Consider the following 16,271-nt stretch of genomic DNA (forward strand, 5'->3'; position numbering starts at 1 on the left):
ACGGAGTGAGAGCAGGCAGGGCAAATTAAAGAAAATACTGGTTTATACTCTGTGACTCTCTGTGAACTATACTGCCATGCTGATGTGAAACCACGTCACAGTATCACCAAAAGACATGAAATGCAGCATGAACATTCAGTACAATTAAAAATAAATTAGAGAGGTGCAACTGCTCAAGCCGGTCACCACTCAGTGGGATGGGAACATTTATTCAAGAACCAAAATAAACTGGAATAAATGCCACTCCACCATTTCTTCCATCTTTTTTGGAAGCTTCTGGCCCTGCCAAGTATGGAGTTGAAGCTGCCAGAGCTGGCCGATCTCTGCTCTTACACAGCTTGTCAGCCCCATGCCATTATGGGCCTTTTTTTCTGCATCTTGCAAGAAGGAAATAAGAAAGGCACACTGGGAGATAGAGGAAATCTGCTTTGGGAGATAACCAGAAAAGGAGGAAAGGTCTGAATTATCTTTACAATCATCTTCATTTGTCTCATTGAAACTGTTTCTCTTTAGTGCTCAGAGAGCAAAATCAGAGATAATTCACATTTTGTCCCCTGGCAGGTCCCTGGAGACTGATAAAGAAAAGCAGGCCTTGAAAGAGGAAGAGCTGTACTCTGTTCAAGTCCAAAAGCTGAGGCATGTAGCTAATACCAAATGTTACTGGTGGCTTTCATTCCCTGGGCCTTTGTAAAGGGCATTTAACAGAGCAACTAAGTCTGGGCCAGCTGATTTGTTACTCAAGGATGTGAGGGATTTTCATGCAAAATCTTGAGAGAGCAAGAGCTGGGACTCTCTTCAGTGGCCAGGCTGGGCAAGAGTTGGGTTTTGCAAGCAGCAGACTGAACAGGGTCCTGCACCAGGACAGTTTTCAAAGCAATTCAACTTGGAATGTAGATTTCTGACCTTCTGCCAATATCTCAGTGGAAAATCTGTGCCCTAAGCAGCAGATAGGAAATTAAAACTTGAGCTCCAATGCTGAGGGTATCATTTTTACCTCAGCAGTGGAGCTGCAAAAACCAGAGTCTCTTGAGAAAGGGGAAATCCTTCCTAGGCCGCAAAGAGCAGTAACACCTCTCAGACTGTTCATCACTACTGGGGTAGCCTGGATTAACACCATCCCGGGGTAGAATGAAGACGTGATGCTGGTGAACCAGGGGTGAAAGGCCTGCATTTCCAAAGATAAGGATGGATATCTGACTGGTCAGAGATCAGGCAGTCACTTCAACCATGGGATGAAAATCACAGCTGAAGGAGAAAAGGAAGCCTATGAAAACCCTTTCCCAAAACCTGGCTCTCCAGCTATCCCTTCTTCAGGCTGGACTTCTCCACAACAAGACCCAGCAGTCAAGGACCCTGTAACCGGTAAAAAGAAGTTGAAATGTGAAGATGCATGGTATCATGTACCAAGTAATGTCAGAAGCTTCTGAGAAGCAAAGATCCCATGCTCCTTTGAAGCCAGGAAACCTATTATGCCCTGAACTCCTGCTGTGAAAGCTCCTGTGTCTTAGATCAAGCAGACATCTGCACCCCAACGTTGGAGTGGTCTCTGCAGAAGCTGGTGGATTTGGGAATCCATTTTCTGGACATCTCTGGACAAGGGAGATGATGGATGGCCTCATGGGTTTTAGGGCTTAGAGGAACCACTCTGGTAATCAAATATGGTTCCTTACAGAGCTGAGAGCCTCCTGCTTCAAATTTGTCATCTGCAACTGAGCTCAGTTTAAAGGCTCCAGATAAATCCAGCCCTTTCAAAAAAAAAAAAACCAAAACCAACCAAAAAACAACCAACTGTTGTAGACAAGAAATACAGTCACCAAACAAATGAGTCATTGCAAAGAGGGACTTTCTAGCTTAAGCCTCCAAAATGTTTTCTCAGGCTTTTTGCTCTTGGATGAACAAGTCCTCGCTACCAGAGATTTTCCTGAGAACAAATCCAAGTCACCTTTTAATCTATGGAGTGTGTTATGGCATGGCCATACCACACCCACTGCTGGGCTGTTCTGCAGGCAGGGAGAAGTTGAGGAGCTATCTAATGATGGCAGGTTGTAGTCATGTAACTCCATGTTAGCAACATATTCAAAGATTAAATTATCTTTCTGTGTAATTAATTGCTTTTATTATTATTTGATTATGTTAAATAGATTTTAACATAATCAAATCACAGGTGGAAGTGAGTGATTCCTGTGGGAAAAGAAGTTACAGCCCTGCCATGGTGGCCAGTGCTGCAAAGCGATAATGAAGACTGTGAGCCTTAGAAAATCAAGATAAAATCTACAGTGGTTTGGCTTCTGGACATCCTTTCAGACCGGGCCTTATTTTGCAGATATAGAATTCAGGACAAGAACCAACCTCTGAGTATCCATCATGGTTTTATGTGCAACAAAAGAAAAAAAGTGTCAGTGAGATCTTCCCCTTTTGTCCCTTAACCTTGATGCTAAGTGAATTTTCCCAAGTATGGTGTTCTCGATATACAGGAAACCCTTCACAAGTGCCCAGTATGTGTCCCAGCACAGATGCAGTCCCCTGCTCCTGCCTGGATCCTCACAGCACCAGGCCTTCTCATGCCAACCCTTCCCTCATGCCTCTGCTGCTTGATACTCCCCTACTTCGCTCCTCCTTCGCCTTCCTCCTCTCTCCGAAAGGGTGCACACATCTGGCTTGCCTTTATTGTGTGATAAATCTCACCCTGCATCTTGGGTTCATTTTCTGAAAGTTTTGAATGGTGTCTTGGAAATGCAGTTGGACAATAGGAGCTCTTTGAACCCAGGCCAGCTGGACAGGACTCCTTGCATTGCAGCTGACATGCAGGCTTTGGCGGTCTTTCTCGGCTCTTTCCTCTCTTTTCTTTACAACATTTGAGTTGTCCTCAAACTTTATTTTTGGAGTGGGCAGTGCATTTCTGAATCTTTTCATCATTATATTATTATTAATTACGGTCATGACTATTTCTGCTGGCACTCCTGGGTGGATCTCTCCTCTCTCACTTAATATCTTGGGTACGACTACCTTGGCCACAACCCACTCAAGCAGTGACTCAGAATCCCTGGCCAGTTCCCAGGAGAGATGCAAGAGTTTTGCCAATTGGTTTTAAAAGAGGCCATCGTTTTCCAGAGCTACTCTCTCACTCAACAGAGCTGAGCTGGGTGGAAAAGCTCAGCTCTGTGGTTCCAGGGAGTCCATCCCTGGTGGACAGGCTGTCCCTGGGTTATTATGAAAGCAAAGCCCCGCTCCCTTCGCATGCAAACAGGACGACTTCTGAACCAGGCAGTAGGATTCTCCACTGAAAATAATTTTGCTCCCTGGGGGTCACTGCACTCAATTTCCCCATTCCCAAGCCCCTGGAGGAAACAAAGCTAAGGGAGGCAGGCATGTGGGCAGGATGAGGCATTGTGAGGGAGGGAGTACTGGATGCTCAGGTCAAACTGTTGCCTAATGTATCATCACACGGCTACCCACATATTGAGTCAGAGTGGAGAATGGCATAATCTGAAGCAGGCCTCATATTGCTGGGTTTGAGGTTTGCTTGCAGCAGTGGTACATGGTAGAGAAATCCCATCTTCATCCTCTGAGCATCTCAGACTTTCCCAACCATGCAGGAGGATGGGAATTGCTCTGATTCTAAAAGCAGGAGGGGACCTATGGCTCAACTGTTTGCCCCTCTACACATTGAGTTTATGTAGTGAAGAAGGCTGTTTGGCTCCTATGCGGCTCCTGTGACTTAAAGACCTTCAAATAGTGTGCTCTTATGGAGGCAGACATACAAATCTTCTTCATTTCTTCATTTTCACAAGAAAAAAAGAGATGTCTCATCTTGGTGAGGCATGGCTGTCTCCCACAGAACATGGTGGGAACCTGACTGAATCCTTCTGACTAGACTGCACTGCCTACTGCAAATGGCACTGAGTGACGGAGGGAAGGAGATGACAGGCCTTCCACTATCAAGAGTGGGCACTTGGCAATGTCAGACCAGGTCCTTCCCAGCCTCCCTTCCTATGTGCTGGGAAGCCCGCCTGCTTCACAGGGCAGCCGAGAGGCCTGGTATTCTCTGGTGCTGGCATTTGTAAAGAAGAGGGACTGAGATCATCAGTTGCTTTTTACTCACATCTACCAAAGGGAAGGATAGGTCTTGGGTCAAGTAAAACTCTCCTTCCTCCTGTTCTGCTGCAAGATCCAGCAGGGCAGGGAAGCCCACCAGCATCCAGGAACAGCGGTCCTGCCAGCCCTCTCTGTGCTGGTGTTGAAGGCTGAGCCAGCTCCGGAGCTCAGCTGCCGCGGTCCAAGCACCGGGCAGAGGTGTCACTCTCTCTCCAGCTGCAGCACGGTGCAAACCACAGCTGGCTCCCCATGTGGGGCTGCCTCTCCCAGGCTGGCAGGCTGGCTGCAGCTGGCCTCCACTCCCACCGGCAGGGTGGCATTGCTGCTTCTGCCTGAGGAATGCAAACCGCCTGAGCTGCTCTTGAAGATCAGCCAGGAAAAGTCCACAAATAGCAACAGGAAATCAAAATGCCCGCTCCAGACGTGCACTAGATATGAGGCCATCCAGCACAAGGAGAAAAATTAAATGCTGGACAATGAAGATTACATCATGCAGTGGATGAACACGTGAGCCCGTCCAGATGGGGCCATGCCAACAGGTCCAGATGGTTCAGGAATGCTAACTGCATAGCTACCTCTCTCGTCTTTGGTTTTTCTTCCCTCTTTCTTTCCCTATTCTCCATCCCTTCTGGCGTTCTTCACTCTTCCCTTTCCCAGAGTAAGTAAATAAATCCTCTGACAACTCTGTGTAATTCAATTTCATCAAATATCAGAAAAGCATCTGAGACTAGTGGATGGGCAACTGGTCTGGACATGGGTCTCTGGCACTTACTTGTAGGTATCAAGGCTGCTGGGTGACCTCACCACACTGTGTAGCTGCTGGGCTTGACACAGTAAGGTGTGCCTTCACCACACCTGGGACTTCAGCTCCAGGTCACAAAGGAGGAGGCTGCAAGGGCTGTTCCCCTGGAGCCTGAAGCATGCAAGAAAATTAAGAAATCAGCATTGCTCCTGCTCTGCTGCAGCTCACCCCAGCTGCCTACAGCTGCCACTGACTGCTCGCAATGGCTGCAGCTACAAGGGGAGGGAGAAAGCAGTTTTGCTGTCCTAGCTAGCAGCCTCTACCTGCCATCCTGGTATTAATTATCAGCAAAGAAAGGAGCGCAGCAGCGTCTGTTCAGCCCCAGTATTGACCAGAGCAGCATCTGCTGCTACTCAGCTCTCTCCCAGCATGATAAAAAAGGGCTCAAAACTATGTAAGAAAAAAGAGAAAGGTATGTGCTTTGCCAGGTCTGAAAAAGGGCTGCAGGCATTTGCTCATTAATTACTGCTAATCCAGCTGCTGGATTGCTGCCAACTATATTTGACAAAACCTGAAGAGCAGGAGGTAAGCATCAGAGGATGGAAAAGCAACCTCTGCATTACTCTTCCCAATGGATGATGGTGATCCTAACTTTACAACAGGCCAGACAGAGTTACTGCAAAGAAAAGGCACCTCCAAAGAAAGGGAAAGTGCAAAACCATGCACTGAGCAGCAGGAGGGACTGACATGGGTCTTGAATGTCCTGCTAGTGACTGACAAAGCCATGACATTCTGGTATTTTCAGCTTGTTACCTCCTTCTCATTTACAGACCAGCAGAGACATGGTTTGGGAGCCTGGGAACTCAGCCCAGCACTGACCATGCAGCAGTTTGGGGCAAAAATGTAACAGGGTGCTCTCAGCAAGTTGCACCAAACTGAGGGAGAAGATGGGTTTTGTGCCCGAGCCAGGATTTGGTTGTACAGTGGAGGATGAGGTATGAGTACAGCCCATTCACTGGATTTATAAAGCACAAATTGTTTGGTTTTCCGTAAGGCCCACAGTGGTCAAGCCAGCAACAGCATGGGCCAAAAGTACTTTAGTTTAAATCCTGTTGCTGACCAACAGTCATTCATAATGACACATAAAGATTACTCTGAATTACCTTGAAGTATCTGAGGTCAGAGTGAGACACGTGCAGTCCACAGGGATAAGGAACAGGAGAGGGGTGAAGGGTAGCTGGGATTTCAGTGGAGAATAGATCAGCCAAACTGAAAATGTGGCAAATATCATGTATAGCTGCAAAGTCATTCAAAATGAATCCAATCAGGGAAGCAAAGTAATAGCTCCTATGAACCTTTCCTGGCAGATACTTATTAGCAAAACTTCACTCCAGTCTTAGTTTTTGTTAATCTGCTTCACCCATTGATGACGCTGCTCCTTTTCAGTAAGAATAAGGATGTGCAGTTTTTTACAGTGAGCAAAAGCTGCATCACTGCAAGTGACACCCTGAGGATCACACACTAAGAAACTGGCAGAGCTGAGACTAAAATACAGTTCTCCCATTCCCAACAACCTCACTGCACCACTGTCCATAAAGACAGGAACAACATAACAAAAACAAACCCAACATCATTCAATTGGCAATTCAGTATTTGTGGCTCAACAGCACCTCATCAACTCAGAGAGTCTGCCACATTTGCTTGGAAAGACGAGCCACATTTCCAGCAGTCCCTGGGCAAAGAACTCTCAGATTGAGAGACTGAAAAGTCTTTGAAAGAAACCTTCCATCAACAGTCTTTACAAATGTCAGAGCTGGTTTCCTCCTTCCTGAGCTGCCTGGCTTGCAGTCCCTCCCCCCGGGACAGCAGTAAGCTTAGCCAAAAGCACCTGCCCAGCTCCTTCCTTCAACTGTCATGAGTTTATCAGACTCATTTAACATCAAGCTGCTCTGACATGCAACAATTAACTCTTGAGGCTCTGTAACTGGGTCCTCTTCTTCATCCTGGTCTCCCTCTACCTCTTTCTCTTCTGGAAGGGACAGCTCTCCTCCAAGTAGAAAGAGGGCTGCAAATATTGCAGAGCCAGGAGCAGGTTCTCATGGTGGATCCCCTGTGCCTCGAACAGCAGAGATGGGTTATTCTTGAGCTACAATGTTCCCCCTGGACATGCCATGCCATTGAGAGGAGGAGCCAGTGACCCCATGACACTCTGGTGGGGAGTCAGCATGGGGGATGTTGTTTGGGCATTGGTCTAAGAAAACTCACCTGCAGGAGGGATGCTGACAATCCAACAGGAATGTCCACAACCAGTGTAGCATCCAGTTCCCTCCTGTGTAACACGGTGTCAGGCCCAAGTTGTAGTATTCCTCCAGCCTTAGCTGCCAGGTTCCTCCCAAGGGAGCCCTGACATTGCTGTTGCAGGGGAACTCCTGACACAGATTGCTCAGCTGAATGCAGTATGTTTTGCATCTATTCTAGAAAAAATGCTAACTGCATTTTGAGCAGGCTTTGCTAATCAGGTCAGCCAGACTGACCTAAATGAACATTTTTCCTAATCAAGACAAAGTCACAGTGTAAAGAAGCCAAAAGCAACTTCGCTGAGGTAGTCAGGGGTGAATTTCCTCTGGAACAGCCTGAACAGTGATCGTAATAAATGACCTCACATAAGGCATCACCTTTGAGCTCTAAAGATGGTAGTAATTACTCCAGTACTGGTTTAGATTACATACTAGTTTCAGGGAGAATAGCCTTGCATAGTGCTGTACGGGGAATTTCAGCAGTCTTAGAAAGTGAGAAGATAAAATAGGACAAGTAAGAAAGGAGTGAAAGAGTTTGTCAATATGTGCACTTCTAACCTTCATGAGATCTTGTTCTGGCTAATCAATGTCTCAAGATCAGTGTCAAGCATCTATCACTTGGACACAGACCAGACCAGAGCAGCACCACATGATTTCAAAAGCAGATAGCCCTGGACAGGTTTAAGAAACTAAAAGTCAAAGGAGAGATACAAAGAAAGAGAAAAGAAGGTAGGTAAAGAAGTCAGAAAGGGGTGGGTGAGAGGATAAGGCTGGAGTGTTCAGGTCAGTTCAGGAAACTACAGGAAAGGAAAACTTTGAATGACGTAACCCTACAGGAAAGCAGAAGTAAAATTTGTTTTCTTGAGCAGCTGGAAATAAGGTAGATAGATGTAAATACTGCATGGCAGCTGCAGGGAACAACTGGGTTGAAAGACACAGCCTGCCTTTCAGCATGCTACCTGCAGTCCCCTGCCACTCTGGCCATGCCCTTGGCTCTTCACAACCTTTCAGCTATTTCTGCTCTGAGGAACGTTGCAAAACATGCAGACACCAACCCAAGGAAACACCTAGCAACTTACAACACAAGTTAAGCTCCAGATAGAGGAAAAAGTAAGAGAAGAGCTCCATGCAAGCACCCACTCTGTCCTAGTGCCAGGCTGAAAACTGGATCGATGATTTCAGTCAGAGGATACCAAACTACATTGAGGGTGCTCGCACAAAAGTCACCTGCTGCAGCGGGACAAAGATGGTGCCAGCATGGGGATCAGCTGAGAAACGTGGCTTTGGTTCCACCCTTGTTCTCACTTCTCATCTCCCATGCGGAGACTTGAAGTCCCAGCAGTTCAGATGTGTAAATACAGTCCCTGGCAGAAAGCTGGGATTGTTAGGATGTAGTAATCCCAGGACTAAGACTGGCTTGAAGTTGAGGACCTAACACACTTGGCTCCTCCTGAAGAAGAACAATGCTGGCCACAAGGTTGCCTGTGAAGCATAGGTGACTGCATTGTACCTTGCTGCACAGACCTGGAATTTCCCTGAGAAATCTCTGAGCCAAATTAGGCCAAGAGACAGGTTTTGGGCATTTCTTAGGTGAGCTGTAATGGTTTGCTTCATTGCTGCTGTCTTACCTGTTTTCCTGTAACTCTGCAGCAAGGACAGTCACCAACTGGCTTTTGTGAACCATCTGGTTTCTTACAGTCTGTCCACAACTGGACAAGGATGCATAAGCTTTAGTGGGTTGACTCATCCCTTCCTTGAAATGCACTGGTACAAGTGAGTCTTGAGAATCAAATTGCTGTATCAAGAACATTCCTGCCTGTGGTTATGCGCAGAGAATCTCCCACGTGACTGTCCCGGAGACAGCTCCAGAGAGTTAAGGATTTTCATTTGCTTCCTTTAACACTGAGAATTCTTTAAATAATAAATAAGTAATTAATAAATGCTAATTAAATACTACCTTAAAACCTATGGAGAAATGCTTAGAGAAAAAGAGAGCAAGCACAGGAATAATGTTTCTCAGAGGAAACACAGCAGTAAGTCACAGAAGTGTCAGCTTGGCCATATTTTAAATAGTTCAGCTACAACTGTGGCTATGAAATCCCTAGTTCTAAATTCCCCTTTAAGGGGTTGCTTCAGAAAATGCTCTTCTTTCCTGATCCCTGCTCTACCAGAGACAGCTCCATTTCAGGCTTTAGCAGAACAGTACAGCACCAATGGGACCAGCACAGCACCAGTCATGGATGAGACGAGAGCAGCATGGGATGGACCAGTGCAGTATCAGATGAGCTTCTGGGTAGCAGAAGACATTTTGCATTGATGAACACAACACATTTCATTAAGTTCAGGAGCCACCACACACTGTATGGTGGCTTCTGAAGCCACCATACAGAACAAGCTTGGCCACTTGTACTGGTACCAGGAGGAGGTACAGTGGACCTTAGAGGTTTTCTACAGTCCGATCTATACAAATGAGACCCCAGGTTTGTCCTTCTCTGAAAGTGGTGGTGGCATTGAATGGCTGCCTTATGCCAGAGGGGATGAGGATCACCTGGCAGACATGGCCTGAGCAGTACAAAACCCCAGCACTCCCAGCTGGTGCTGCTGACACCCTCCCTCGGTGGGAGTGGACTGTGTGCACAGATGTACTTCCATCTCCTGCCAAACCCTCCCTTTGTTTACTCTGCAAGCACTTCACTAAAGACCTTCCTGCTTCTCCCCACCAAGATGACGGCTCTGTCTCCAGTGATTAACCCTGTTTTGGACATATGCCTTCCTTCACTCCTGCTCTAAGTTGCAGCCTCTGTCCTAGTTCTGGCCCAGGAGCGCAGTTAACGGGTTCTACCACTTTGGCTGAGATGATAACTTAGGACAATGGGTTCCCAGCACATGCAGGCAGTTGTCCAACAGATGAATGTGTTTATTTAGGAAGAGTATCCCAAATGTTTATAAATTTCCTGGCAGGTAAGACACACAAATGATCCACAGTCTCTGGACAAAGTATTGACCTAGAGTCTTCTAAATGAAGTTCAAGTCTCTTTCCCTCTTCGTTACCAAAAGGGAAACATTTTTCCTGGTGGCGATGATGATCAGAGACCCAGACTCAGAGACCCATGGACCCACGTTCAGCTCTGGTTTCATCCTGCTGCTAGCACTTCTGCAAGTGTAAGTCCCACCATGAGACAGTAAGGAGCAGCAGGGACATGAAGTGGAGAAACCATGAGATGGATCCAAAGAGACTAATGAGATAGAAAGACATGGGAACTGCTATCTTAGGATTCATTTCCATCAGAACAGGTCTGATGGCCCTATCAGGTCTCTGCTCCAGACCCTACAGGAATCTGGCTGGCAAGTTCCAACTAAAATTTAAAGAAAATAGCTTCTCCATATCCAGTACTTGGCAGACTAACCATAAATGTGTTACTGACCAAATTTTACCAGGCATGGGAATAGAGGGCCAAAATGCTGCATGTGTCCCAATGAGAGATTTACCATCAGTCCTGGAGACCCAGCCTCCCATTACAGCAGAGCTCCCCTGTCTAGCAACTGCAAGGGATATGAAGTGGGTGACCAAATCTGCCTGAGCTCTCCATCCTCACTGTGCACTGAGCTGGTGAGAGAGAGTTTACAGAGTATGAAACTCACTCAAACCAAAGGTCAGTCCAACACCTAAGCACCACTTAAGTGCTATTTGTGTCCCTGTAGTAGGCATAAGAGGAATAAAAGTGTGTACAGGCTTCCTGTGAGTGTGACAGTCATCCATGGTAAATAGCCTCTCTTCATCTTCAGGGGAAGCTTCCCCTATGAGTTTCACCAGCACCACTCTCAGCCAGCTCTCTACATACAGTTCTGCCACTCTCTTCCTCCTGCAGGCCAGGATGATATTGAAGGAAAGAGCACACAGTAAGCCCAACATCCAGTTTGCACTCAAGGAGCAAACCTCAGAGACAAGCAGTTCTTCTGCCCTTCTGCTGTCCCTTTGTAGGCTCCAGAAAATGCCAACTGTCACATTGCCTGGGCATACAGGATCACACAGTAAAAGAGTGTGTTACTGTGCATTCCCCAGAGGAGCTGGGTTAGCTCTCCTGAGGCAGCCTGAACAGCCATTCTGCAGCTTCTAACAGTGGAGACCTGAGCAAGCATGCAGGTTATTTTCTTGCCTTGATGTCTCTTGAAGGAGGTGAAGTATATGCTTTGAAAAGCACAGAGTCAAAATAAAGCTGTGTTTATGTAAATATCAAAAGTCATCTTTGAAGGTCTTTTTTGCACTATAAAACACAGAAACAGAGGGAAGAAACAAACCCACTGGGGTACTGGGTTAAAAAGAAACACATGACTCCTGTTTGGTTGGTTTATTCTGGCTTCATTCTGACACCAGTGTCACAAACCCAGTGAAGCACAGTGGTGAATCTGACTCAAAAGATAAATCTTTTGAAGAGTTTCACAGCACTGATAAGAGCTGAACGAGAAAGTAAGAGCTCTCTGAGTGTAGTTGTAAGAGACCGTAAGCAAGTAGATGGCTGCTTGCAGAAATGATCAGAAATGGTGGACTGGGCAGGACTCAAATGGGTGAAACTGATAAACAGGCACTGCATGAAGGATTAGCTTCATGTATGGTAGGTCCTTCTGGGAAAAAAAGATGAGCAAAGTTGCCTAAGTTCAAGAGCAGTATGTGGCCTCTTGAGCAAAAGGAGACTGACAGTGCTGTTAGCAGCCATCCTATGTAAGCCTGGTTAGCAGAAGCTAAGTCAAGAGAGGCATTTTGTGTCCTTTGGAGATTTTCCCTCCAATCAACAAGCAGATACCACTCCTGTAAGATTTTCAAAAAACCCCCCAAATCCTCACAGTGATAAATTAGTTCCTTATACCCAGTCTAAACCTCCCCCGTTCCAATTTATGACCACTCACCCTCCTGCCATGCACTTATGAAAGACCCTGGCTCCATCTTCTCAGTAACTTCCTCAGCTGTGCAGGTAGGCTTCTCCTAGGTCCTCCTGGAGCTGCCTCTTCTCCAGCTGAGGAAGTCCAACTCCCTCAGCTATTCCTCACAGGAGAAATTATCCATCTCCCAGTTACCTTGGTGACAATCCCCTTGATGCACTCAGATTTATCATGTCTTTCTGGTATCAGGCAGCCCATAACTGGACACTGTATCTCAGACACAGTTTTATGATTCTCAAGAAAAAGGGGATAATCACTTCCCTGTGTCTATCCACCACCTCATTCCTGCTCCTAGCTGCCTTTGCTACCAGGGTGCACCAGTGGCCCATGACCCGTGGTGGCTCAGTACATCCATCCATCCATCCATCCATCCATCCATCCATCCATCCATCCATCCCAGGGCAGGAGTCAGGATTTGTTTTTGCTGAATTTCATGAGGTTTCTGTCAACCTATTCCTACAACCTGGGCAAATGTCGCTGAATGGCAGCCCCCACACTTCAATTTTTTTTCTGTTGCAAGCACACAGACCTTTACAAAGATGCATCTACAGATGCGCTTTAATTAATTCTTTGTCACAGCTTCAGATGAACAATACAGAGAACCATTTTTTAAAGATCAAGATGACTCATTAGGACTGTCAAGGTTGAGGAAAAGAGAGTAGACACAGGCAATTCTTGCCCCAAAGGAGCACAGACCCTGCAGTAAGGTTCATCCATCTCTTCTTTCTGCTTCCTTTCTGAAAAGAGGAAATCATACTCAGGAAAAGTTCCATACTGACATTTTATGGCCAAAATTCCTGGCCTGTTTTAAGAAAAATGCCTGCTGAACAATATCTGGAAAAGTTTGCCAATCTTTGAAGCAAAGGCACTGGCAACTTTGTGAGCTATTGTGCACGGTGATGCTTTGCACAGTTCTATGTAAAAAGAACTTCTCCACGCATTTCAAGATCCCAAGAGATTTGCTGGATTTTATAAGAAAATCCAAGTGCATTTCTTCCATCCTCCCCATTGTCATGCAGAGCGAGAACAAAGAGGGTTGATGTATTATGTTCTGGCTCTTGTACCAGCAACAGGTTTGGTAGGCGAGAAGTGGCTACAGAATCTCTTATATGTATCATCTGCAGGAAAAGAAGGTTTGAGCTTGACTCTCTCACTCCAGCAGAAGTTTGTGGTGCTGGCAGTTGGGGAAAAAATCCACAGGGAAAAAAAAAAGCCTTTAAAAAAGAGCCTTTCTGCTCTCAGCTGAGCACAACGATGCCTGAGTCACTGCAACGTAGTTAATGAGACGACAAGGGCAAGCTGCCTCCAGAAGCAGCTCTCCAAGCAGAAAAGCCGTTTAAACGAGGCAGGACAGAGCCAGCCTGCCCATGGCCACCACACACTTTAAACACACTGTCCTGGCAGGTGGCACCAGATGGCACTCTTACACAAAAGCTTCTTTTTCACAGGGTCTGCTTGCAGGCAGTTGTGTTTAACTATTAAAAGGTATCACCTATATTGGTTAGGGGTTCCCTGACTTCTGACTGCAGCCCATGTTGCATCTGGGTAAAGGGGCTGGTGCCAATACATACTATTTTCATTTTGATAAAGGAATAAATGATCTTGGCATAAAGCACTTCCTACCAGCATAGCTTCATCCACACTGGATGTGTACAGAATTAGGGAAAGCACAAAACTCCTAGCAACAGGTCTCTCAGATATGGGCAGGCAAGGCGAGCGCTCAGTCTTGGGGTGATGTGCCATTGGAAGGTCTGCCTGAACACTGCAGGACTCTGTTGCCTCTGGTAGAGCCCAGTGGAATCAGTCCTTGAGGCACAGTGGTATCTCAGAAATTAGGAGCTGGCAAGATCTCTGAGAGATGGGGCTGCCTGCATAATCTCTTTTCCAGACTATGTGTGCCTCTGCTTGGTGCAGTGCACTTAATATTTATGCAAATTTTGCATCTCTACTGTCTTCCTCACAAAGGAGGCAGCATAAAAGGCTTTAGATATCTTTTGCGTAGCAAAGCGTAAGTGGATTCACCCTCTCCCTGTTCCATGCTCCCACTGCAAGGGTAGTCCTCAGAGACGCTCACAATGCTATACCGGGAACGCGGGAGGTGCCAGTACTGTGAAAGGGGAGTAACAAGCCATTGTTCAGATCTCTGTCCGGGGCAGGCACACTGCCCCACGGCTGCAGCCGCTCAGAGGCCGGCAGAGCCTCGCGTTCGGGCAGTGCCCCGCTGCCCAGCGCCGGATACCCTCGCTCCAAACCACCTCTGGGGTAGGGCCCTTCCCACTTCAGCTTCAGGGCTGGGTCCTGCCTGGCAGAGAGGCTGCAGGATCCGCAGCACAAACTCCCATAGAAAGCTCGGGCTTGTAGAGCAAAGAGTCTGTGCTTGCTCTCAGGGAGAGCTGCTGGACTGAGGACTCGCCTGACTCCCAGGAGAGGCTGGGCAGTTTCCCTAGAGGTGAACAATGCCCCTTTGGTTTCTTGAGACTGGCAACACATTTTCCTCCCAAGTCACTCTTCCCCCTCACCCTTCTCTCCAAAGTAAATCAGCCCAGCCTAAGCGCCAAGCGGCAGATGCTTCATCTCCCAAATACCACTCAGAGGAAAAGTTACAGGCAAAGGAGAGTGGAGGCACTGAGCCCAAGGCTCTCCCGACGGCAACCGGCCGTGCCTCCGGTGCTTCCCGAGCTCACACACGGCAGGTCTACAGTCCCCGCCTGGCACCGCACACGTCTCCCCAGCCATCAGGCTCATAAAACCGTAGTGCAGAACAGCCCTGAGATTCCCCGGCGGGGTCTCCTCGGGGTAACAGCGGCAGGGCCGGTTCAGGGGGGCGCTGGCCGTGTGCGACGGCGGGCACCCGGCCACCAGCATCTCCGGGGCACCCCGGGGCAGGGCGGGGACCGAGGAGAGCCCGCCGCCGTGTCCCGTCCCCGCTGCAGGCGCCGGCCCGCCGGAGCTGGGGTGCTGCCGGCGGTCCCTTACCACATTGCTGAGGAAGTCCGCCTCGCTGAAGTCGCCGAAGTCGAGGAAGCCTGTGCCGGCGGCGGGGAAGAGCCGCTCGGCGGGGAAGGGCTCCAGGATACTGTCCATGGTGCCCGCGGCGCCGGGGCTCGGCCGCCCCCCGCGCTCGGCCGGCCGGGCTCACTGCGGCCGCACGCTCCCGCCCGCCCCCCGGCGGCGGCGGTCCATGGGCGGCGGGGCGGCAGCGACCGCCGGGCGGGCAGGGGAGCGGAGCGCCGCGCCGGTGCCGCTCGGGGCGGCTGTCAGTGCCCCGCTGCCGAGGGGCCGGCGGGCGGCCGCGGCACGCCCCCGCCGCTCTCCGGGAGCCGCCGGGGCGGGACTTCCCGCGCAGACACCCCTTCGAGGCAGCGCCCCCGCCTCCGGGGCAGCCCTCGCAGCGCGGGCGGGGGGGGGGGGGGGCGAGGTCGGCGGCTGCTCGGGGCTCCCCGGGGCTCCCCGGGGCTCCCTCGCTCTTCCCGGCGCTGCGGAGGGACCCGAGGGCGCTGCTGGTCCCCGGCAGAGCCGTGTCAGTTTGACGAACTGAACAAACCCTCCTTCCAGCAGCCGGCCGCCCGGCTTTGGTGGCTCCTCTGCATCCCTCGGGGAGCAGCGCCGGGAAAGATGGGCATTCCGCGGGGTCGGAGCCTGAAGGGCAGCCGGTAGGGAGGTCTCCTTGCCCCCACTCCCCGCAGCGGGCTTTCAGGTAGGCCTGTCTGCAGCAGCACATGTGGCTACTCTGTAATTAAAGAGTTGGGCACCATTTAAGGGCTTCAGGAAGATTATATGGTTTAAGATAAATAGGATTATGGATCTCCCTGTCTTCTCTGATCATTACTCCAACCAATACTCAGGAAAACCACTTATAATAATCCCGTTGAAGAAGTCGTGGTGTTTTATTAATCTGTCCCTGCTTTCATGGCTCCCCAGAGAACAGACTGGAGCCCCAGCTCCAAGGAGGGGCTTTCTTGGTCACAAGCATCTGGAGAGAAAACCCCAAAGACAGCAGTGCATCTCTCCTGGAGGAAACCTGGCTGGAAGTTGCCAGCTGTGAGGGTCCTGGCAAAAAAGTGCTGATTTGGAGCTGTCTGGAGCCTGTGCTTGAACTGGACACGGGGTTTTCATCCATCCAGGTTCTTGCTCCACATTCTCCATGGGTGTCAGAACTAACAGCACAACCCAAGGTGCTCTTTGGCTACTGGTTGCAC

The 16,271-nt window shown here is 48.9% G+C and overlaps 1 protein-coding gene across 1 annotated transcript in view; it reads right to left on the reverse strand.

Moving 5' to 3' along the window:
* CREB3L1 (cAMP responsive element binding protein 3 like 1) overlaps nucleotides 1-15,156 on the reverse strand; it is a gene marked incomplete at both ends in the record, with an annotated part of 42,923 nt that extends 27,767 nt beyond the window's left edge. The window contains one exon of the mRNA XM_082283082.1: nucleotides 15,049-15,156. Coding sequence (XP_082139208.1) covers nucleotides 15,049-15,156 — 108 coding nt within the window. The remainder of the gene's footprint in view (nucleotides 1-15,048) is intronic.
* Between the last annotated feature and the right edge of the window lie 1,115 nt (nucleotides 15,157-16,271).

Source organism: Coloeus monedula (genome assembly GCF_965178545.1).
Source record: "Coloeus monedula genome assembly, chromosome: 6".
Classification (NCBI taxonomy): Eukaryota; Metazoa; Chordata; class Aves; order Passeriformes; family Corvidae; genus Coloeus; species Coloeus monedula.